Source organism: Mus caroli, unplaced genomic scaffold (genome assembly GCF_978045245.1).
Source record: "Mus caroli unplaced genomic scaffold, Mus_caroli_1 scaffold_3, whole genome shotgun sequence".
Classification (NCBI taxonomy): domain Eukaryota; kingdom Metazoa; phylum Chordata; class Mammalia; order Rodentia; family Muridae; genus Mus; species Mus caroli.
In genome coordinates this window covers 66,497,501-66,522,121 of record NW_028227258.1, presented here as the reverse complement: position 1 = coordinate 66,522,121, position 24,621 = coordinate 66,497,501, and the positions used below count along the sequence as shown (strand labels likewise).

The 24,621-nt window shown below is 44.8% G+C and overlaps 1 protein-coding gene across 3 annotated transcripts in view; it reads right to left on the bottom strand.

The window, feature by feature from the left end:
- The window catches only part of Tuft1 (tuftelin 1), a 48,872-nt gene that overhangs the window by 10,649 nt on the left and 13,602 nt on the right, over positions 1–24,621 (bottom strand). Inside the window, exons 2-7 of one of the 3 annotated variants that reach the window (XM_021157898.2) lie at positions 16,940–17,014; positions 16,471–16,572; positions 12,806–12,892; positions 11,904–11,993; positions 9,821–9,886; positions 5,439–5,552 (exon numbers count right to left, since the gene is read on the bottom strand). In XM_021157898.2, the coding sequence (XP_021013557.1) occupies positions 5,439–5,552; positions 9,821–9,886; positions 11,904–11,993; positions 12,806–12,892; positions 16,471–16,572; positions 16,940–17,014 (534 nt within the window). The remainder of the gene's footprint in view (positions 1–5,438; positions 5,553–9,820; positions 9,887–11,903; positions 11,994–12,805; positions 12,893–16,470; positions 16,573–16,939; positions 17,015–24,621) is intronic. The other 2 variants (XM_029474773.2, XM_085835688.1) reach the window with 2 other exon arrangements.

The window sequence follows — 24,621 nt, the reverse complement described above, 5'->3', positions numbered from 1 at the left end:
ATTCATGAGCACAGTGCAAGTTCATGGCAGACAGGCCTTGGGTTCTTCCATACCTTCAGAGAGCCACAGAGTTCCTTGCATACAGGTCTCGGTGGAACTGGTGCTCGTTCAGTCCATTTCTCCCCATCACAAATAAAGCTAGGGAATGGCAGGCCCATGCTCCCTCCAGGGTGCATCGCCGTGCACCTCTCTGCTTCCCACCCAGCCCAGACCCTCATCACTTGGTAAGAGAGAATCCAGATAAGCTCTGGAAGGCCTGGATGACAGACAGCAGCCAGGTTGTCTGGTAATTCCCAGTCTCAGAATCAGGGTAGAAAAAGCCTGATGCGGAAAATATTACGATGGGACCTGTCCACATAACACAGCTGCCCTAGCCAAGTAAATTCACTGCAAATCCCTCCTGACAGCAGGCAGCCAGCAGGACAGGAACCCATGCTTAATGACAGGCAATATTTATTATAATTATCAATCTTGCCCTTCATACCCCCAGGTTCAAAAACCACCAGACTGGACAATCTTACTCATCAGGAGAGGTTAGGAAACACCCTCAATAATACCTATTAGCCTAAAACGGGCCAGCTTCCTGGGCAGGAGCTTAGAAGAGGAGCTCTCAGCTCAGTACATAAATACCATATGCAGGCTGATGTGTGCATAGCAGAGCTAACACAGCCTTGGTCTGAATCTCCAATTAGGATCACAGAGATGCAAAAAACAAACATAAAAAACCCAACAGACCCAAACAAACAAACAAACAAACAAACAAACAAACAAGCTCGACTCCGCCAGGCATGGTGGCGCATGCCTTTAATCCCAGCACTCGGGAGGCAGAGGCAGGTGGATTTCTGAGTTCAAGGCCAGCTTGGTCTACAAAGTGAGTTCCAGGACAGCCAGGGCTATACAGAGAAACCCTGTCTCAAAAAACAAAACAAAACCAAAAACAAACAAAAAAACCCAGACTCCTCTGTCCCAGTAGCTCATCCTGCCCTGCTCACAGAGGAAGGAACCTGACCAAAGGGCACCTGCTGCAGGTGGGTAAAGAAAGTCCCACTGTCCCAAACCATAGTGGCTGTGATCCCCAGCCTGTGCATGCACTTTTGTTCAGGCAGCTCTTCCTTAGGAGCAGCTGGCTCCACCACAAACAGTCAGAAATGACAAATGTGTCTGGAATGCCGCAGCTTTCCAAAGCTTCCAACACCCTACCCCTGCTTGGGGCGGCAGCTCCAGTCTCCTCTCCTTGTAGCTTTTACAGAGAGCACAGGAAATAGGTGGTCATCGAATTGGTACCTAAATAGCCAGACTATCTAAAATGTGTCACGGAAAAGGGACTGGGAATGCTTTTACCAAATGCCTGCTATGCTTGCAAACTGGTCTTAAAATTGTCCCAAGTCAATCTATGCATAACAGGAAAGTGTGCTTGGAAATGGAGCTCCAGGCACTGGCATAGCCTCACAAGAGACAGCTAAATTAGGGTCCTGTCGGCAAAATCTTGCTGGAGCTCGCGTCTCTAGCTGCATATGTAGCAGAAGATGGCCTAGTCAGCCATCACTGGGAAGAGAGGCCCCTTGGTCTTGCAAACTTTATATGCCCCAGTTCAGGGGAACGCCAGGGCCAAGAAGTGGGAGTGGGTGGGTTGGAGCAGGGTGGGGGGGAGGGTATAGGGGACTTTAAGGATAGCATTTGAAATGTAAATGAAGAACATATCTAATAAAAAAATTGTAAAGAAAAGAAAAGAAAAGAAAAGAAGCACCAGGAGAAACAAAGCCCAGCTGCCTCCTCTACCCACTGAAGCCAGTTCTCACACACAGCCTCACAGTCCATCAGCCCTGAGGGACGCTGTCACAGGCTGTGTCCTTAACCTCGGGGCAGTTCACCATTCTCACTGTTGTTCTTCATCCTCTATCTTCCTCTCAAAAATCCTCCTCTTTAGGATCAGTAAGATGGATCCACAGATGCCTTTAATCCCAGCACTCGGGAGGCAGAGGCAGGCGGATTTCTGAGTTCGAGGCCAGCCTGGTCTACAGAATGAGTTCCAGGACAGCCAGGGCTACACAGAGAAACCCTGTCTCAGAAAACTAAAAAAAAAAAAAAAAAGATGGATCCACAGGTAAAAGTGCTTGTCATCAAGTCTAGGGACCTGAGTTTGATCCCAGGGAGCCATACGGTGGAAGGAAAGAAAGCACTCCAACTCCACACACACACACTGCCACACCACCCATCCACACACACACTGCCACACCACCCATCCACACACACACTGCCACACCACCCATCCACACACACACTGCCACACCACCCATCCACACACACACTGCCACACCACCCATCCACACACACACTGCCACACCACCCATCCACACACACACTGCCACACCACCCATCCACACACACACTGCCACACCACCCATCCACACACACACTGCCACACCACCCATCCACACACACACTGCCACACCACCCATCCACACACACACTGCCACACCACCCATCCACACACACACTGCCACACCACCCATCCACACACACACTGCCACATCACCCATCCACACACACACTGCCACACCACCCATCCACACACACACTGCCACACCACCCATCCACACACACACTGCCACACCACCCATCCACACACACACTGCCACACCACCCATCCACACACACACTGCCACATCACCCATCCACACACACACTGCCACATCACCCATCCACACACACACTGCCACACCACCCATCCACACACACACTGCCACACCACCCATCCACACACACACTGCCACACCACCCATCCACACACACACTGCCACACCACCCATCCACACACACACTGCCACACCACCCATCCACACACACACTGCCACACCACCCATCCACAATGAAAAAAAAATCATTTTAGTGCCATGAAAAAGAATTCAGGCTAGCTGTCCTCCTTCTATGAGATCCCAGTGTGCCTGTGAGGAACATAATCCTATCATAACATATTTTATTTGTGAATGAACAATAATAGAAGGGTTATTGTTCTAACTGCACTGTAGTGAGGTTTTGCTACTTTGTGGGTTCTTCTTCCTTCCAACCTTCTCCACCCCTCTTCTTCCACCTGTCCAACCCCCTAAAACTACATGAGAGGAAAAAGGATAGAGAAGAAAGAAAAGAAATCCCTGAATAAAGTCAGACGTTGGAAAAGGGCAACATTATTGTTAGACTACTTCCTTTTTGTGGGGCTTGGTCCTAAAGCTTTGAATTAATCCGGCCCCCAAAATCAGGAATCCGTGTGTCCAAACACTGAAGGTCCTTGTCCCCAATTGGTTTTTGATCAATCAATAAAGAGCCAACAGCCAGTGGCTGGGCAAGTAGACTGAGGCAGGATGTTGAGATTGGCGTGGACTAGGAACTGGGAAGAGGAAGGAGGGAAGAATCGCCATGACTCAGAAGGAAGCAGATCAGATTTAGAGCTGCAGAAGGAAAATCATCCGAAATGGAGGTGAGAGGGATTGTGGCCCCCAGAAGGGCTGCCTAGAAGCGTCTTGGGCAGAAAAGACTGGGAGGGAACCCAGAAGGAGCCGGGGCAACAAAGATAAAATACAGAAGTAGAGGGCATTAAACCAAGATTGCAGGAGGGAAATGTGTGCTGAGCTAGCCAAGGCATTTTAAAACTAACTGGTGTGTGTGTGTCTTTCATTCCTGAATCCAGATAGTGGATGCATGAAGTTCTACCTGGTGATGAGTTCCTTGGGACAAGTTTGATCTTCCCTATCAGGATATCTAATTTCTTCTTGTTTCTTCTCTGTGCACAACTACTTAACAAACCACAACCAACAGCAACCAACAGTAACTAACAAACAGCAACCAATAGCCAACAACCCACCATGCCTTTCAGGAGCCTAGCATTTATGTACCCTCTGAAAAGTCCCCAGAATTCCAAACATCACACAATTGCAGAATCTACCTGGACCTGGCAAAATCACGCCCCTGCTAGAGCACGAGGTAAATCATAGTGAGCTGCTGTCAACAACTGTGAACAAGTTACACCATACCCCACACCTGGGATTAAAACAAAAAACATATTCTTATAATATTTCTGTGTTTTTTAACGAAACCAAAATGCCAAAATTCTCACTATAGTATACTTCATTTTATACCCAAAGAATTTCCCACAGTGAACTACAGACCTCACACATTCTTAACAGATAAGGAATTTATATTTATATACTTTTCTTTAAATTCTCCTAAAACAATCTCGATTCCTGGAGGGAAAAAAAACTGTGCTGGTGAGATGGGATAGCAGGGTACTGCCACCAAGTGTGGTGACCTGAGTTCAATCTCCAGGAGCCCCACGGTGGGAGGAGAGAAATGACTCTCATAAACCGTCCTCTGACTTCCATGAACACGCCATGGAAGTGTCCCCTACCCACCACACAGATCAATGAATTAAAGACTTTTTTTTTTTTTAAACAAAGTCAGCTATAGGGCTGGAAATACAGCTTAGCTCACTGGCAGTGTGCCTGCCTAGTGTGCATTCAATCTCCAGGACAGCGGTCATCCCCCCCCCTCCCCCCCACCCCAGAATCAAACCAGGCATGATGACACACTCTATAATACAGCATTTGGGAAGGTAGGGAATCAGAGATTTTTCAAAGCTACATAAGACCCTGTCTCAAAAGCAACAACAACAAGGGCTCAGGGTTGCTCTTCCAGAGGGACTCAAGTTTGATTCCCGTCACCCATGAGGCAGTTCACAACCATCTAGAACTCCAGTTCCAGAGGATCTAATACCCACGTCTGACCTTCTCAAGCACCAAGCATGTATGTGATACACATACATGCAGACCAGATAGCCATACACATAAAATAAATAAAATCTAAAAGTGACTCTAACAATAATTAAGGTGACAAGGCTCTGTGTGTCCACTGGCATAGTTAATTTCTCATCAAGACAGATTTATTCACTCTCTCAATCCACATTTATGAAATACCTACCTCATGTCATGTATTATACCAGGCACTGGGGTTCTGAGCCTGATGGCAATGGTCCCTACCCACAAGGAACCTTCGACCCCAGGACTCTCATTATGGGACACAGCAATGGCGTCTGAATTACCTGCTGTCCTAGACTAGAACTATCCTCAACTTCAGTGGAACAGAGACTTGAGATCTAACCTTCAAGGACTAGCCGTGCTCAGTGGTAGAGCACGGCCCAACACGCACAAGGCATGGGCAGGTCTGTCCTCAGTACTGCAGAGAAAGAAGGACATGAGCTTGGGCCAGATTTGGACCACAAACACCCTAACATCTGAGAAAAGCAAAGGCAGGCAAATGAGTAAGGCTTCACAGCGGTGCATTTCATGTAAGCTGCTGTCCACCCAAAAAAATGCTGAGAAAGTCACTGGCCCTTCATCCAGGAGCCAGTCCCTCTGGGCACCCTCTCTTCAGATGCCAAATCTTACCTCAAAGGCCACACGGTCCGACTGGTGTCGCCGCTCGGCCTCCCGCAGCTTAGCAAGCAACTCCTGCACGGTCTTCTTCAAGCTCTCAACATCTTCACTCATGCTAGGGTCCACCTAGAACCGGAGCAGAGAGGGGAAGGGAAAGCTGCCGTATCTATGACTTAGTAAGAGAAGGTCCCCTCCAACCCACCTGCCACGCTGGGATTTGGGCTATCTGTGGGATTACCCTCACACAAAAATTAGCATCACACAGGGAAGAGCAACCGAGTTTTGAGTTATTTACACACACACACACACACACACACACACACACACACACACTGCATGTGCTGTCTTTATGGGTATGCCCTGCTTTCCTCTAAATTAGATTTCGTCTTTATTGTTTTGACACAAGTGATTCTCTAGCCCAGGTTGATTGGAATTCATTATACACAGTCCCGTCTGGCCTCAAATTTGTGGCCATCAGCCTTTCTTGGCTAGGATTAAAGGTATGAAATATCAGCCCCAGTTTCATATTAGAGCTGAGAGAAATGTCCTTTCCTCCCTTTTAGACTAGGCTCCCCAAGGACAGTGGCTATTTGGACCCAAAGCCCAAAGGCACATCTTTTGTTGTTTCCCCACCTCACACAGGATCAGCATACATAGGGCTTCTGCTGGATAGACAGGATTAGAGCAAAGGCATGAAGACAGGGATCTGATGTGATGAAAAGGGTGTCTTACTGAGGTGGCTGCTAGCTGTCCCTCCCAGACACACCCAACCGTGGGCTGCTGGTAAGGGCTGAGCAGACGTGTAGGGTCTCGCTCTCATTTTTGCTGCAAAGGCACGAATCGCTGCATAACTCCCTGAGAGTCTGGCACAGTCTCTGGGTCTTGCACAGTAGGAAGTGGCAAGACCTTCACCTCAGCACAGAACCCTCAGCTGGGTGGAGGGAGACACTTCCCAGCCTTCGTATTCTTCCCGGTTCCCATGGGCCTCCATTTCTACATGTATGAAATGGGGAAGTCTCCTCACCCCGCCAGATCTCATAGGCTATGTCCAAAGTCGGGAAGGCAATATCGGCGGGTAGTTTGGAGCTTGTAAGAAGATTTAGGCAGACATTGCCAGGTGTTACTATAATTTATTACCAACGACTTATTTCCCAAATATGGTGTTCTGTGGAAAAGGAACAATCCAAGCTGCACGTTTAGCATTAAGCACATGTCTGGAACCATACTTAAAATCTGGACATTAATTATGCTACCTTGTCAGTTCCTCTCCAGCATCACTCAGGCACCTAGGCCAAGTAAGAACACTGCAACAGGATCCTGAATATATCTCTGACACACTTATTCTAACTAGTCTTCTCACAAAAGCCCCCCTTTAATGACATGACAATTTTTCTTCATTAATTAATGTCAGAGGTTCAGCTAAGTAGTACACTGTTTGCTTAACATGTGGAAGGCCCTGGCCTTAATTCCCAGCACTACAGAGACAGAGGATGTGGGGGGGGGGGGGATGGGGCTGGGGGGGGGGGGAGGTTATAAAAGTACATGTGAGAGAAACAAATAACAAACTAGGCTCCAAACTGACATTGATCCTCCTGCCTCAGTCTTCCGAGTCCTGAGATTATAGGCCTATGCCAGATTTCATACAGTAACATACACAGATTCTAAAAAGTATTTTGAGGAAAAAAAATTTTTTTTAAAAACATATAGGTCCATCATATAACATGAAAACACTTTACAGCCATATTTAAAGTCTTTATATTAGGTATTTTATCATTAGTGGGAAAAGAAGGAAAAAAAAAAAACAGTCTGATCAGTGAGAGGCCTTGATGAACCGTGACACACTGTGACTAATGAATAGGTGTGATTCAGTTCTACACATGAAGGCCAAAAACACCCAACCCCAAAAAATTGGCCTTGGGGCTGGGCGTGTAGTTTAGTGGTAGAGGCCATAATTACAGTCTTCAGCACCAAGCAAACAGAGCCCCTTAAAAACAAAACAAAAACAAACAAACAAAAAGCCACCCACCAAAGAAACAGAAGACAAAGAGATGTGGTGTGAGGTGCAATCTCAAAATCGTAACTAAGTAATTGCATTGGACTTCATCAAAGTATAATCTTTTCTCTCTGGAGATGAGACAGGACAGAGAGGCAGGAAAAATGAGGGCCAAGGAAGAGAAGGAAAGCCCTCATTCTGGAATCCAGCTGGGAGGTAACCTGGTTAACAGCACTGATAAAGCCAAGAGTGCTTACAGAGACACCCTCACTTTCCTACGAGGCAGTGACAAGTGATCTCAGCTTACTTTGGGCCAAATGTCTCTAAACTTGACCATAGTGTTGCTCCTCTCTCATCCCAAACACCCTGACAAAAAACCACCATCTAGGGTGATGGGATGGCTCGGTGGATAAATGGGTTTGTGACCAAGTCTCATCGCACTTAATGCCTGGGACTCACTTGGTAGGAGAGAACCATTTCCCTTAAGCTGTCTTCAGACCTTCACACACGTGGGGGCATTCAAACGCTCATGTGTATATATGCACGCACACTCGAGTGCACACACACACAATAAATAGATGTAAAAAACAATGTTTTAAACTTTAATCTGACAATTTCATTTACAAAAAGAAATTCTCTAAGACAAGAAATAAACTACCTCGTGTATTTTTACTTAATTTTAAAAGAAAGTTCTGCTTAGTCTTCAAAACGTGTTGTAAATTATGTCCTTTGAACAATGTAATTTAGAAAGCCACAAGATGGCCAGCCGCTACTGTAAAGACACCGTGGTTGACTGCCTGTGTGGGGAAACCTGTCCTTCCATGGGTGCTGTTTTTCGACTAAGCGTCTCCCTTTCCTAAGCCCACACTTAAGTCTGGAATGTGTACCATCCCACATCTTTCCTCCACACTGGCTGGTCCTGGAGTTATTCTGCATACAGTCAGGAATCTGGCTTTTCCTCCTCAGTGGCATTCTCTTAGGGGGACATGAAGTCCTTAGGCTGTTTACAAACTGACAGAGACTAAAACTGTTATATTTTCTTGTTTTGATTTTCTGTGTTTCTAAATTTCCAAGATTTTCTACAGTTAGTATATCTTATTATTTACTCACAAAAGGCAACAAATATTACTTTTTAAAAAAAGCACACCCACAGAATGAAGCTCTATGACTCAACATGATATAAAACTTAAAGTTGGGTGGGGTGATGTACACCTTTAATTCCAGCACTCTGAAGACAGAGGCAGAAGGATCTCTTCTTGTTAGTTCCAGGACAGCTAGCAATACATAGAGAGACTCTGTCTCTAAAATAAAATAAAATAATATAAAATCAAATAGACAAATAAGGGGGCTGGTGAGATGGCTCAGCCAGTAAGAGCAGTGACTGCTCTTCTGAAGGTCCTGAGTTCAAATCCCAGCAACTACATGGTGGCTCACAACCACCTGTAATGAGATCTGATGCCCTCTTCTGGCGTGTCTGAAGACAGTTACAGTGTACTTATGTATAATAATAAATAAATCTTTGGGTCGGAGTGAGCAGGGACTGAGTGAGAGGAGTTGACCAGAGTGAGTGGGGCTGACCCAAGCAAGCGGGTTGACCGGAGTGAGCAGAGGTCCTAAATTCAATTCCCAACAACCACATGAAGGCTCACAACCATCTGAACAGCTTCAGTGTATTCATATACATAAAAATAAATAAATCTTTAAAAACAGACAAAAAAACCAGGTGTCTGGGTATGTGCCTCAGGAGTAAAAGTGCTTGCATAGCATACAAGAGGGAAAGTAAACAAAACTGAGCTTAACATGACCCTCAATTATACATGCACATATGACGTGTTTAATAAGCACAGTATTTAAATAAGTATCTGTGCATAGAAAACAATGGTACTAGACTCTGGATAAATACTAGAATCATTTAAAGAACTGTCAAACAAACCTGATGCTGGGCTAGAGAGATGGCTTAGCAGTTAAGAGTTCTTCCTGCCACACCCCCTGTCCCCACCACGGAGGATCCAAGTTCAGCTCCCAGCATTTACATAATGGTTCACAACTTTCTGAAACACTAGTTCCTGGGGATCCAATACCCTCTTCCACCCTCTGTGGGACAGACATGTGGCACACTGGAAAAATACTCATGGACATTAAAATAAAGTCCTCCTGCTCAGACCACACCTCAGAACAGTTGTTCCTCATCTCCTGGGAGAGGACAAGGCATCAACTCCTTTAAAGCTTTCAGGGTTCATCCAAGGAGCAGCCAATCAGAGATGATGCTGTAGGAGGACCCACCTACCAACAGTCCTTGCTTCTAAGCAGTTAGCTTAGGGTATTTTTGCCTTTTTTGTCTTTGTGGTTTACTTTTTATACCAAATAAGTATGAGGTGGGATGGCCAGCCCTGTTACCTACCTCAGATGGGCTACTGTAGAGAGTCATGGGACTCTGACTAAAGCCATTTGGCTTTTCTAGTACCACCTGTTTAAAGAAAAATAAAATCAGGAGTTAAAAACAATTTAACCAAGCAAAGAATTTTGAAGCATTATATTTCTAAGACATCAAATTGTACAGACCAGCGAGATGGCCCAGAGGCACTTGCCACCAAATCTGACAATCTGAGTTCAATCCCCAGAACCCACCTGGCGGAGGAGAAAACTTGACTCCCACAAGTTGTCCCCTGACATCCACATGTGTGTTGTGGCATAAGTGCATGCACATACACATTTACATGTGTGCTGGCTCACATGCAAAATAAAGGTGAAACATTTTTTAATCTTATAGGGAAAGAGAGAAGGGGAAAAGGAGGGAAGAAGTGAGAAGCAGGAAAAGGGTGGAATGGAGACAAACAGAAGAGAGGGGAGGAGCAGGGAGGGAGACAGATTTCTACTGCTCCATGAGAAAACAGGAAGTAAAGGGTCGTAAAATGGCCTTGAGGGAACTATAACCTGTGGGGTGGATGAAACAGAACTCAGGCTAAAGCCTGCAGTAGACTGGAAACCGTGTGAGACACATCCCTCCCAGGAGTACAAGCCGCTGCCTGCCATAAACACTGTGCTCTCTGTGGTGGGGATCCTGACAGGTTTGACCAAGCATACATCAAGAAAGGAAGCTTTTGCTACGATCCTATCTAACCCAAAGCCAGACTGTTCACCACACGACGACTGCTATCTGTGCCAACAAGAGGCCTGGGCTTTGTGGCCTGACTCTGCACAGAATACTCTGGTGCCTCTCACCAGACAGGTGTGACAACTGCCTCTACAGTGCTGCTTCAGCTAAAACAAAGTAAATGTGGAAACGGTCACAACACGAAACCCAGTCAAGACAACAAGGAACCCATCCGGCACCAGCTACTAGGCCACTCTTCCCTTCACAACAGGGAGGAGGCTTCTGGAGAAAGACCATCTGACTCAAACCAAAAGACAAACAAAGCAGACAGAAGTCTGATCTCAGGAGCCCAAGTGAGAGGTCGAGAAGACATTCCCTACTTCTGAGAACACTCCTTTCCTGGAACTCTGAAAAAGCTAGAATCCCACACTACCCTCTCAGATTAGATTTATACACTGTTTGTCCCTACATTGCTGATGCTTCCACGTCCTACATCCTAGGCCAGGCTAAGGACACAGGGGCAGAATGGTGAACCCCTAAGGAGTTTCCCAGCCCAGGGCCTGAGGCAGGACTGGATCAAGATTTCCACTTTTGGACTGAAGAGGTGGCAGCACTTGCAGAGGACCTGACTTTGGTTCCCAGCACCCATACGTCAGCACATAACCATCTCTAAAGTCAGTTCCAGGAATCCAACACTCTTTTGGCCTCCTGGGACACTAGGCACATGCATGGTACGTAAACATGGGCAGGGAAACACTCATACATATAAAATAAAAATAATAAATCTTAGCTGGGTGTGGTGGTGTACATCTTTGAAAGGCAGAGGCTAGTGGATCTCTTTGTGTTAGAAGCCATCATGGTTTACATAGTAAGTTCTAGGATAACCAGAGCTACACAGAAAGACCTTGTCTCAATGGAGAGAGAGATGGGGAAGGAGTGGGGGGGGGGAGGACTGATTGAGAGATGAAATTAACACAGACAAAAATCTTTATTAAAAAAAAAAAAAAAGGGGCTGGTGAGATGGCTCAGCAGGTAAGAGCACCCGACTGCTCTTCCGAAGGTCCTTAGTTCAAATCCCAGCAACCACATGGTGGCTCACAACCATCCTGAACAGGATCTGACTCCCTCATCTGGTGTGTCTGAAGACAGCTACAGTGTACTTACATGTAATAAATAAATAAATCTTTAAAAAAAAAAAAAAAAAAGACTTCCATTTTACTTAGGTTCACCCAAGTTCAGCAACATCAACTTACAACAAGTTTGGATCCATAGTTGATTGTCTACGACTGTGTACTGGGAACACAAACTCTGATAATTTTCAGGAAACCAGATCCCTGATACACTCTCCCTTCCTGACCATGTCTTGAGAGTCAGTGCCATTCCAACGTACCTGTATCTCCTGCTGACGCAGAGGGTCTCCTGGACTCCTGTCGAGCTTGCTACTTATATCCTCCCGGAGCTTCTGCAGGCAGTTCCTGGCCTGGGGAAGAAGGCCTGACACTTGAGATCCAGGGCAGGGAAAGTAAACACCTTCGGGTCACTTCCTCAACCCATACTATTCTCAGTCTGGCATGGTTCTAACAGTGGCTGCAGACAGAGCATTGTGTTCAATGGGGGTGACACCCCAACCTCTCTTGTACAAACCAGATATATTAATCCCCTCCTCTGGCAGTGCTGACATGCTAGTTGGGAAGACATGTGACACAAAAGACAAATAAGATGTGTACTACAGAGTTCAGTAGTAAGTGCTAAGAAGCCAGGCAGGGGCAGGGAAAGACTGGAGAAGGTGGGATTACAACCAAACAGATGACAGAGTGGGTTGATTAATAGATGAGATTGAAAAGGTCAAAAATGTTTTGTGACAGAGTCTGTCAGATCTCTATAAGTTCAAGGCCAACCCAGTCTGCACAGAGTCCCAGGACAGTCATGGCTTCACAGAGAGATCCTGCCTCAAAAAACCAAGTAACAAGTAAAAATGTATAAATAAATATAATTTGATGCATAGGAGAGCATAGGGGCTGGGTGGTGGTGGCACATGCCTTTAATCCCAGCACTTGGGAAGCAGAGGCAGGCGGATTTCTGAGTTTGAGGCCAGCCTGGTCTACAGAGTGAGTTCCAGGACAGCCAGGGCTACACAGAGAAACCCTGTCTCAAAAAAAAAAAAAAAAAAAAAAAGCATTGCATAGGGGCACTTAAGTGACATAAAAGGAACAGAAGGGAAACCCATCAGAACCCATAAAAGAAGGTAGCCCAGGAAATCTAGGTATTCCCTCCAAGGAAAGGGGTCCGCACCTCCTGGATGTACTGGACCTCACTCTTCAGCTGGTCGATGTTCTTCTCGTGGGTCATCTTGTCCCCAGACCTCCCTTTCAAGTACACCTGTGGTAAAGATGGCACTGTTTAGTTAAGAAACACATGGTGGCCCCATACTCAGGAGGAAGGAACACACCAGGTGACTATCTGGTGATTCAGCTTAGCAGAGTTAAAAATGGGTCCCCATTACTCTGTGTAGCAGTACTGGGGACCAAATGCAGGCACCACTCATGCAACCGAGGGAGGGATTTAATGCTCTGCTCAGCATAGGTCAGCATTTTCCAGCTGAGGAGACATCTCTGACTGTTAGTAAGTCTTTAATGGAATATTATGCAGCCAGTAAAACGCCAGATACAGACACAGAAGATGTTACAATGTGTTATAAGTGTGGGAAGAGATGAGAGAACAGAGTATACTATCACAATTTGATTTTCTCTTTTTAAAAAATGCACATGTATTTCTAGGAGGGTATACAGCACAATGTTTACAATGGTTACCCTGCTAGATTTTGGGACAGCACTGTCCTCTTCAAGAAGCATGCAATTCTTTTGAGTAAGGAAATAAAGTAATGAACAGCATTCCATTTGAGAAGGAATAAGTAAACAATTCCTATTTGTAGATGTTGTAACCTTGCAGAGAGAACAGCCTAAGAAACCCCACAGACGACAATTCTAGAGCAGCAAGGCTAAAAGACACTACCTCAGTGTATAACTGGCTGTCTCCCTATATTCTAGCAATTAGCAATCCAAAGGTGGCATCTCATTTACAGGAGCTGGAGAGATGGTGGCTCAATGGTTAAGAGCACTTCTCTGAAACCATGAGGACTGGAGTTCAGATTCTAGCACCAAGGTGACAAGCTAGCTTCCCCACAAGTACCTGTGACCCCAGCTCCAAGCTGGGCACAGACAGGAAGATCACCAGGGCTTGCTGGCTTCCAGTTTAGCTGAGAACGCACAGGCCTCAGGTTTAGGGAAGAGACCCCTGCCTCAAAAGAAAAGGCAGACAGTGACACCCAATGGCTTCTTCTGGCGTTTGCATATGTGCACAGGTACAAAAGTACACGCATCCATATATACTCACACTGACAAATGCTCACACAAATACATACATAAAATAATAAAATTCCATTTACAGCTGGATGTGGGAGCTCACACTTGTAATCCCATCACTTGGGAAGTTAAGGCAAGAGTTCTAGGTCAGTCTGAACTACAAAGTGAAATCCTATCTTAAAAATAATAATAGATTCCAAAGCCAGGTATGGTGGAACGTGTATTTAAACCTAGCACTTGGAAGGCAGAGGCTGGAGAATCAAGAGTTGAGGCCAACCTTATACAGCAAGTTCCAATCTAGCCTAGCCTCTAATGTCAGACCTTACTTATATCAAGAATATAGCAAAATGAGGGAGAGTCTAGAAAGACCGAGGTTTGGTTCCCAGCACCCACATGTCAACTCACAGCCATCTGCAGCTCCAGTTCCACGGGATGCTGATGCCCTCATCTGAGATATGTGGGCACCAGGCCAGGTACGCACACGGTACACAGACGTGGAGCAAAATGCTTGTGCACACAGAATAAAATAAATAAAATCTAAAATAAATATTTTAAATAGCAAAATAAATTAAGTTTTCTATTTTGAAATTTACAAACTAGTTATTGTAAAAAGAAATAAGGAAAACCTTAAAAAATTAATTTCTGGCGCACGCCTTTAATCCCAGCACCCAGGAGGCAGAGGCAGGCGGATTTCTGAGTTTGAGGCCAGCCTGGTCTACAGAGTGAGTTCCAGGACAGCCAGGGCTACACAGAGAAACCCTGTCTCGAAAAACCAAAAAAAAAAAAAAAAAAAAAAAAAAAAATCAGATTCAACACATTCCTATTAAAACTCTAGCCGGCTCCCTTTTAAAAAAGATTTACTTATTTTATGTGTATAAATGTTCTGTCTGCATGTGCGTATGTACACCATGTGCCTATGAAGTCAGAAGAAGGTGCTGGCTCCCCTGGACTTGGAGTTTCAGACAGTTGTGAACCACCATGTTACAAGGAACTGAACCCTAGTCCTCTGCAAGAACAAGCAGTTCTCTTAGCCACTGAGTCATCTCTCCATCCCTTTGAGCTGGCTTCTTTGCAAAAACTGGTAAACTGAGATTAAAGTCCACAAAGGGATGTTAGGAACCCTGAGCACCAACCAAATAACCTTAAAGAACAATTTCAAAATCAGCTACAAAATTACAGTAATCGATAATCAGGATGGCACTGTCATAGGGACTAATGGGCAGATTAGAAGGCATGCTAAGTGCATGCATGCATGGAAAGGTCACACTGAGTCCCATTACTACATACAATTAACATATTAATTAAAAACAGACATATTAAAGAAGGAAACAAACTGAAAAACAGGTCACATGTTATCGACTCTGTATATAGGAGAATCCAGAATAGGCAAGTCCAGAAATATACTAAGTTGTAGCCAGAGCTGGAGAAATGTTTCTGAACTGAAGCCAGGCCTAGTGGTATACATCTGAAGTTCCAGGACTCAGGAGAATAAATACTGAGAATGTAAGATAAAACAGGATTACACAGATCTGGTCTTTAATTAAAAATAAAGCAAAAAACAAAACAAGACAAAAAAACCTGGAATTTAAAGTGATGATGTTTGAACAACTCTATGGTTACACTAAAAACCACTGACTGTGTCACATGTAAATTGTCTAACTATATATTATTATATTATAAAGTTATTTTTAGTTAAAAAAATTACTTTTTATTTATATGCAATATTTTGCCAACATGAATGTCTGTATACTACTACATGTGTCAGGTGCCCTATGAGGCCAGAAGAGGGCATTAGATTCCCTGGAACTAGAGTTACATAGAATTGTGAGCTGCCATGTAGGTTCTGGGACTTGAACCACATCCGTTGGAAGAGCAGCCAGTGCTCTTAACCTCAAAGCCATTTCTCTATCCACATATTTTTAAGTTTTTAATTATGTGTATATATTTAAGTCTGCATAGGAGATTGTGCACATGAGTGCAGTTGCCTAGGGAGGCCAGAAGAGGGCATCAGATTTCTTGGGGCCGAAGTTACAGGCAGTTTTGAGTCACTTGACAGGGAGGGGTGCTGGGAACCCATCTTAGGTCCTCTGCAAGAGCAGTAAGTGCTTAGCCATTGAGCTATCTCTCCAGTCTACTCGAAAATTATTATTAAAAAAGAAGGGCCGGGCGTGGTGGCGCACGCCTTTAATCCCAGCACTTGGGAGGCAGAGGCAGGCGGATTTCTGAGTTCGAGGCCAGCCTGGTCTACAAAGTGAGTGCTAGGACAGCCAGAGCTACACAGAGAAACCCTGTCTCAAAAAACCAAAAAAAAAAAAAAAAAAAAAAAAAAAAGGAAAACTGTTCATTCCCATGCCTGGGTCCAGGTTCCGCCAAAGCCATTCACTACAGGTTCTGGACTTCGGGTATTAAAATCCCTGAAGCTGAGCAGGAGCTAGCGAGCGGGCGCGCGCGCGCGCACACACACACCCACACACACACCCACACCCACACCCACACACACTCTTTTCCACCTACAAGCTCTCCGTCAATGAGCAGCTCCCTTTGTGTACCTGCAGGGGTAAAGTAGAAAGAAAAAGAAGGGTGGGCTGAGCTCACCTTAATGATCTCTTCATGGCCATCATGGGACTCCACCAGTTCTGAAGCCAGAGAATGACCTGAGGAGTGGCCAGACACCATGGCATAGGTCTTCCTGCCCACCTGCCAGAGAGACAGAGAGAAGTCTCAGAAACCACACAGCAACAAGGATCTCCTGCCCTGACCCACACCTCAAGACCTACAAGAAGCTTCAGTCTGACTTCTTTCCCCTCCAAGAGCAGCCACACAGCAACAAGGACTCAGGACAAGGAACGTTAGTAGAAAACTTGGGATAGCTTTCATTTTAGTGTGGCGGGGGGGTGTCTCCCACTTCCCAAAGCAGGAGGCTGAGCTAGCTGGGCGTGTCTGAAAGGAGATGCTCTTGGGCTTGCAGCAACAGAGGTGGCTCCAGGCAACACTAAGGTGAGGGACCAGCAGCAAGAAAGAACTGGCTGAGAGGAGGCCTTGCCCCCAACAGACACCTTGATACCTTCTGGGCTATGTGCTCAAGTTCATCTCCTGTCGGTTCACTCTGGAGAGTCAGCCTGAGAATGTCCACGCTGCCCTAGTAATGACAACAACAGCAACAGTGACCCCTTACCTTTCAAGCCCACAACAACAACCGGCCAGAGTGTTCTTTCCAGCAGGCCTGTCTCTCCCTATTCAAAGGCAGTCCCAGAGAAGCATTCTCAGATCACCCAATGTCAGGTCACCCTGGATGTTAGGTCTCTAGCAGGCCTCTGTCCACACACCTGAGAATGACTCTACAAGCCTATGGCTCCATGTAGCTCCTGGACATACCTTGATTCTCAGATCACAGGAACACAGGGAACAAATTACTCTTCCTCAGACAGTGGAGAAATTATCCCTGGACTGCTAGCTCCAAGTCAGTCATTTTTTTGTTTGGCGCCTGGGCTCATGTTGCCCAAGACAGCCCTGAACTGCTGATTTTCCTGTCCTGCTTGGCCAGTGCTGAGACTGCAGGTGTACACTAACATACTTGGCTCTTAACACCAGAGTTTCTACTCCTGACAACAGCTAGCAAGTGTTTGAAACCTAGGATAACCCTTAGAACCAAACAATAGTATACCTAAATTCCAAGTTGGGAATGGAGACACACAACACACACAGATACACACACACATACCTAGGATTTTAGCATTTAACAGGCTGAGGCAGGAAGATCATCGATTCAAGGCCAGCCTGGAGTAACACAACTGAGACGTGTTCAAAAAGACAAAACAAGCCAAAGGCAAACAAAGAAACAAAAACCTGAATCCAACTGAGCCTCTATTAGGAATATGGAAGTTGTCCAGATTACAGAAGGCAAGATAATGGGTATGATTCTGAGATTGCCTTATTTCACAGGATAAAGGAGAGTTTCTTTCCTAACTCACAGAAGATTAAACACCTGTAGGGACAACTGAAACCTCAGAGAAGAAAACAAACATGAGAGAAAAGTAGGCTAGGGATTTAAGATGCACAGAGGGACTGAGACATTCTGAGCCTCAATTCCAATGGAAAAAAAACCTAAGGGCTTGAACGGTCAAAGTGTGATGGCGTGAGCATCAGTCGTGATAGTGAGAGCATGGGAGGAAGAGCTAGAACCCAGACTGCTTGTCCATGGTAGCGCTCTACCACTTGACTACACCCCAAACCGCAGGAGACGGGTGTGCTGGGCATCCAGGGATGAAAGCATCCTTGAACTAATGTCGGTGGCACAAGCAAGTAGATCTACATAGAAAGTTCCAGGCCACAACCACAAAGCTAGCTGGAGTAGACAATATCTCAAAATAAATAAATTAAATAAATAAATAAAAATAAAAGGTATTTTAAGAAGAGAGAAACAGATTGGCAAACCGAGTAAGATTAACCAGCATGGCTCTTGTCCCTAAGCATGATGACCTAACTCAATCCCCATGACCTCCACGGTAAAAGGACAGAACCAATTCCTGCAAATTCTCCTCTGACCACCATGCATCAGCATACTCTCCCTTACAAACACACTAAAACCAAAAAAGATTAGCAGAGTAGATTAGTGTGTGTGTGTCTGCACTTGAGTAGATGTGTGTGTGTATATGTGTGTATGCATTTGAGTAATTATAGTGTATGTGTGTGCATTTGAAAGCTCAAGGTCAATGTCAGGTAATTTCCTCAACTGCTGCCCACCCCTGGTGTTTTGGCACAGTCTCACTATGTAGCCCCAGCTGTCCTGAAACTCACTATTTAGAGCAGGCTGTCCTTGAAGTCCTGAGTCCCCCTTAATTTTTGAGACAAGGGGAACTCAGTGACCCTGGAGCTCACCGATTTGGCTAGGTTGGAAAGCCAGCAGAACACCTCCAGATCCTCCTGCCCCCGACTCTAGCACTGAGATCACAGGCATGGACCGCCATCCAGAATCAAACTCGGGGTCTCCTGACTGCATGGCATGCAGGTCTCCCCTGCTCCAGGAGGGACTTTTTGTTTGTTTTGTTTTAATTTTTTTTTTAATTTTATGTGTATGAGTGCTTTTCTTGCACATGAGCATGTGTACCATCTGTGTGCAGTGGCCTTGGAGGCCAGAAGAGGGCATCAAATCACTTGGAATTGAAGTTACAGACAGTTGTGAGTCAGCATGTGGGTACTGGGAACCAAATCCAGGTCCTCTGCAAGAGCAGCCAGTGCTCTCCAACTCTAGCATCTCTCCAGCCTCCCTGCCACAGGTTTTCTAAAGTGACACATTCTCACCAACAATGATAACCATGAGAGGCAGGGCATATTCTGATTAGCATTAGCATATGATTAGCTGATTATCATTTCACACTATTCACATACATACAATTGTATCTGTCTTTTAGAAAAACATAGTATGTCAGGTGTGGTAGCACTTGCCTTTTTGAGACAAATTCTTATTATGTAGCCTAGAACTTGTTGTGCAGACCAGGCTGGCCTTGAACTCACAGAGAGCTGCCTGTCTTTGTGCTAGGATTAGAGGCACGCACCACCAGTCTCAGTCAAGGGAATTAAGACAATTCTTTGATACACATTCATCTTATCAGTTAGTAAAGAGAAAGGCAGACTTATAAACTGCAATGGCTGGTTTTAGTTGTCAGCTTGACACAATCTAGAACACCCGGGAAAGGATAACAATGAGAAATTGTCTAGATTAAATGGTGGCATACACCTTTACTCAAAGAGTTCAGGATGTAAAGGCAGGAGAATTGGAGGCCAGTCTGGTTTACACCTACAGGACCACTTGGTAGAATGCTTGACAAGGATGGGTGAAGTCCCAGGTTCAGTTCTCAGCATTACATAAAACCTGGCATGGTGAAGCATACCTGCAATCCTTGCATCTGAGTAGCAGAGGCAGGAGGATCATAAGTTTGAGTCTGGACTATACAGTAAAATCTTGCTTCAAAGCTATCCCCCACCTGTAAGATTGTTGGGAACTATTAAGACAACACAATTGTCCTGATCTCTGAATTGGGCCTCTCCCCCCCCCCCGAGAAGAAAAGGGGGTCAAAAGCGGGCCACAGACGCATTGCTCTGAGAACAACCACAGAATGTTCCAGCCCTAAGTCAGCGCCGAATGTCCTGACCACAAGATGTACCCTGATACCACCAAGTTCCTGCCTCTCCGTGTAGTCGCCAAAAGAAAAATTTCCGCTGCCCCATCCCTCCTGCTGAGAAGTACTTCCTCCTTCGATTGTGCATTTCCACTGCCCCATTCCTCCTGCTGAGAAGTACTTCCTCCTTTGCTTGTGCATTTCTGCTGCCCCATCCCTCCTGCTGAGAAGTACTTCCTCCTTTGCTTGTGCATTTCCACTGCCCCATTCCTCCTGCTGAGAAGTACTTCCTCCTTTGCTTGTGCATTTCTGCTGCCCCATCCCTCCTGCTGAGAAGTACTTCCTCCTTTGCTTGTGCATTTCCGTTGCCCCATTCCTCCTGCTGAGAAGTACTTCCCCTTTTGCTCGTGCATTTAATAAGCCTTGAGCCTTGCTGAATATAGTGACACCTTGATGCTACTCAGACTGCTTCCATGTGTTGTTCTTGCACTTGGTGTCCATCTCTCCCTCCCCCCATTTGGTTCTTAGGAGAAGGTCCCCTCAAGACCCTCGAATAACTGGACCTGCTAGACGGGTCACAAGATAATGAAACAAATATTTCTAAAAATCCCTGTAGCTATCAAAAGAATAAAGAAATACTACGAACAACTTTGAGCATAAATTTGATCATTTAGATTAAATGAACCAATTCCTAAAAATGAGAGAGAAAACAACAAATTAAAACCTCTACCACTATGAGCCACTGAATCCAAAATGAATGTGAGACTATAGCTCCTGAGAACACAAGGATATAATCTGAACTCTCACAGCAGAACTAACTCTCCAGGCCTGAGGAGTTTTCTCCACTCTATCAGCTCACAGACTGTTGAGGAAGTAGTGCCAATTCCATCCAGTCCCACCCAGTCAGCCGATGACAGTGCATTCACTTGATGTTACATGTATCGTGTTCTGCCTGCCCCTACATCTGTCTACCATGTGCATACATGATAACCAAGGAAGCCAGGATAGTTCACCACCATGCGGGTGTTGGGAGTTAAACCCAGGTCCTCTGGAAGAGCAGTGCTCTGGCAGCTGAGTCATCTCTCTAGCCCTGGGAACTGTTAAATTTGTAAATCCATTATGTTAGAACATTATTCAGCAATAAAAAGAAACAAATACTGATAAATGTTCTAGAAATCTCTAGAAAATTACAAGTAGGAAAAAATGTTTTTAAAAAGGTAGATGCCATACAAGTTCATTTATGTATTATTCTTGAATGAATGAGAAAAAAAAAATGGAGGCACCCTCTTCTTGTAACAGCCTGTGGTAACCTGTTGAAAATGGTTTACTACCCTCTAGATCCAGAAATCCCTAAAAAGTTATTCAAATCAAATGGTTTAAGTCTTTGTGTTCACTTTAAGAATACTGAACCTGTCCAGACCATCCAAAGTTTGCATATCAAAAGGCCAGGGGAAACCATGAAGTATCTAGCTAAAAGGTTCACTTTAAAGGAGCCATGTCTGCCACTCTGACCTTACACTGCTGGTGTCAGTGGATGTGCCCAGGCCACAGTGGAGCTGGACAGGTTTGGTTGCTAAAAACACTGCTAAAGTTGTGTTGCACATGCTTAAAAATGTAGGAAGTAATGCTCAACTTAAAGGTTTAGCTGTGGATTCTCCAGTCACTAAACACAGCCAAGTGAACAAAGCACCCAGTATCAGAACTCAGGATCATATTAATCCATATATGAGTTGCCCTGCCACATGGAGTTGACCACCACTGATCAGGAACAAACTTTCTAAGCCATAAGAGGAGACTGCACAGAAGAAAAAGACTTACTGTCTAGGAATAGATTTAGCACAAAATAAATGTGAAAGAAAGAAAGAAAGAAAGAAAGAAAGAAAGAAAGAAAGAAAGAAAGGGAGAGAGAGAGAGAGAGAGAAAGAAAGAAAGAAAGAAAGAGAGAGAGAGAGAGAGAGAGAGAGAAAGAAAGAAAGAAAGAAAGAAAGAAAGAAAGAAAGAAAGAAAGAAAGAAAGAGAGAGAAAGAGTGAGTAAAGACTGCTGGGAGCTAACAGAAGGGTGGAGGCAGGAGAGCAGGCGCGACTCTGAGGCAGCGATGGAAGGGATTCCTGTGATTCAGTCCGTGGGTTTCCATGTCAATACCCTGTAATACCCTGTATGGAATCTGAAAAGAGTAAGAGTTGTAGGGAATCCTGTCCTCTACTTTTTTAAGACAGGATCTCACTTGGTGGCCCAGCTTGTCTTTGAACTTGTTTTTTTTTGTTTTTTTGTTTTTTTGTTTTTTTCGAGACAGGATTTCTCTGTGTAGCCCTGGCTGCCCTGGAACTCACTCTGTAGACCAGGCTGGCCTGGAACTCAGAAATCCGCCTGCCTCTGCCTCCCAAGTGCTGGGATTAAAGGCGTGCGCCACCATGCCTGGCATCTTTGAACTTGTGATCCTGCTGCCTTAGCCAAAACTTTTTAAAAAATTTTATTATTTATGTGTGTGAGTACATTGTGGCTGTCTTCAGACACACCAGAAGAGGGCATCAGATCCCATTACAGATGACTGTGAGCCACCATGTGGTTGCTGGGATTTGAACTCAGGACCTCTGGAAGAGGAGTCTGTGCTCTTAACCGCTGAGCCATCTCTCCAGCCTTAAAAATACTTTTAATGTTAACTAATATTCTATTATTCTTAGATAAATAAATTTATTCAAATCAACTCCTATGTAGATTGTCAGTTTATTCTCTCTCTCTCATGCACACACACTTTAAAAACACCTTTGGGGCCACAAGATGGCTCAGTGGGTAAATGTGTAAAGAGAGAAACAACTCTACAAAGCTGTCCTCTGTCCTACACACAATCACACACACACACACACACACACACACACACACTGGCACATGCACACACATACACAAATAATAAAACAGATTTTATAAGAAAATATAGTGGCCGGAGAGACAGCTCAGTGGCTAAGAGCAAACTTGGGTTTTGTTCTTACACACATGTTAGCAGCTCACAACCACCTGTAACTCCAGTTCCAGGTATCCAATGCCTTCTTCTGGTCTCCATGGGCACTAGGCATGCAATACATGGTGCATATACATATATATGTACAGATAAAACACTCATACAGATGATGTAAAATAAATAAACCTTAAAGAAAATCTTTCATTTGATAGATCAAAATGATCCATAACGTGATCCTGGATCACGTTCCATCTCCTTGTAGAAAAGGAATAGCATTTGGAAGAGTTGCAACTAAACCCCTAACCCCATCTCCTTAGAGAAATCCTACTCAGCCTTAAAGGCTCAAGTTGAAGGTTAGTGATGTAATTCAGCTGGTAGAAAGCTTGCCTACCATGCATGAGGATCTGGGTTTGATCCCCAGCACCCTATAAACCAGGCATAATGCTGCACACCTGTAACCCCAGCATTTGGGAAATAGAAAACAGAGGAAGATCAGAAATTCAAAGTCATCCTCAACCATACATTACGCCCATGGACTACATGAGAACCCATCTTTAAAATATAAGATTGAGGGCTGGAGAGATGGCTTAGCAGTGAAGAGCACTGACTACTTTTCCGAAGGTCCTGAGTTCAAATCCCAGGAACCACATGGTGGCTCACAACCATCCATAACGAGAGATCTGACGCCCTCTTGTGGTGTGTCTGAAGACAGCTACAGTGTACATATAAGAATATATGTATGTGTGTGTGTGTGTGTGTGTGTATGGCTGGGCATGGTGGCACATGACTTAAAATTTTAATGGCTCTTATTTTTTATTTAATGTGTATGGGTGTTTTGTCCGCATGTATTTAAGTATATCATATGCATGCAGTGTCCAAGAAGGTCAGAAAGGGTGTTAGCTCTTCTGGAACTGTAATTACAAACAGTTGTGAGCAGCTATGTGGATGCTGGGAATCAAAACCAGGTCATACAGAGCAATCTATCTAGACTGGAGCAGCTTTAATTCCAGCTTAAGAAGCAGAAGCAAACAGATCTCTTTGAGCTTACGGCTAGCCTGATCTACATAGCAAATTCCAGGCTATCCAAGGCTGTATAGTTAAGACCATGTCTCAAAACCAAAGATAAATAAATAAAAATAAAATAAAAATGTAAAATAACCATGGAAGACGCAGCAAAAAGCACATAAGCACCAGAGGATGAGAAGGAAGGCGTGACATACTGTCTTCAGGACATGATATGGCCTTTGTGCTCTGGAACTCACGCAGCTGGGGTCAACTGGACACAACATCAAGTCAACAAGATCGGTCAGTAATCCAGGCAGCAGGCAGCACTAATAAGGCTCACTGGATTGAGGAAGGTATGAAAGTGGGTGAAGAGAGGCTGGAGAGATGGCTCAGCAGTTAAGAGCACTGGCTGGTCTTCCAAAGGACCTGGGTTCAATTCCCAGTACCCACACGGCAGCTCACAACTGTCTGTAACTCCAGTTCCAGGGGATCCGATACCCTTACACAGAGACATATATGCAGGCAAAATACCAATACACATAAAATAAATTAAGAAAGGGGGGACATGTTAAGGAGGAGCTGTGGGAAAGGGATGTAGGTATGTTCAAGACACAATATATACAGATATGAAATGAATAAAAGAATAAATAAAAAGCCTTATATGG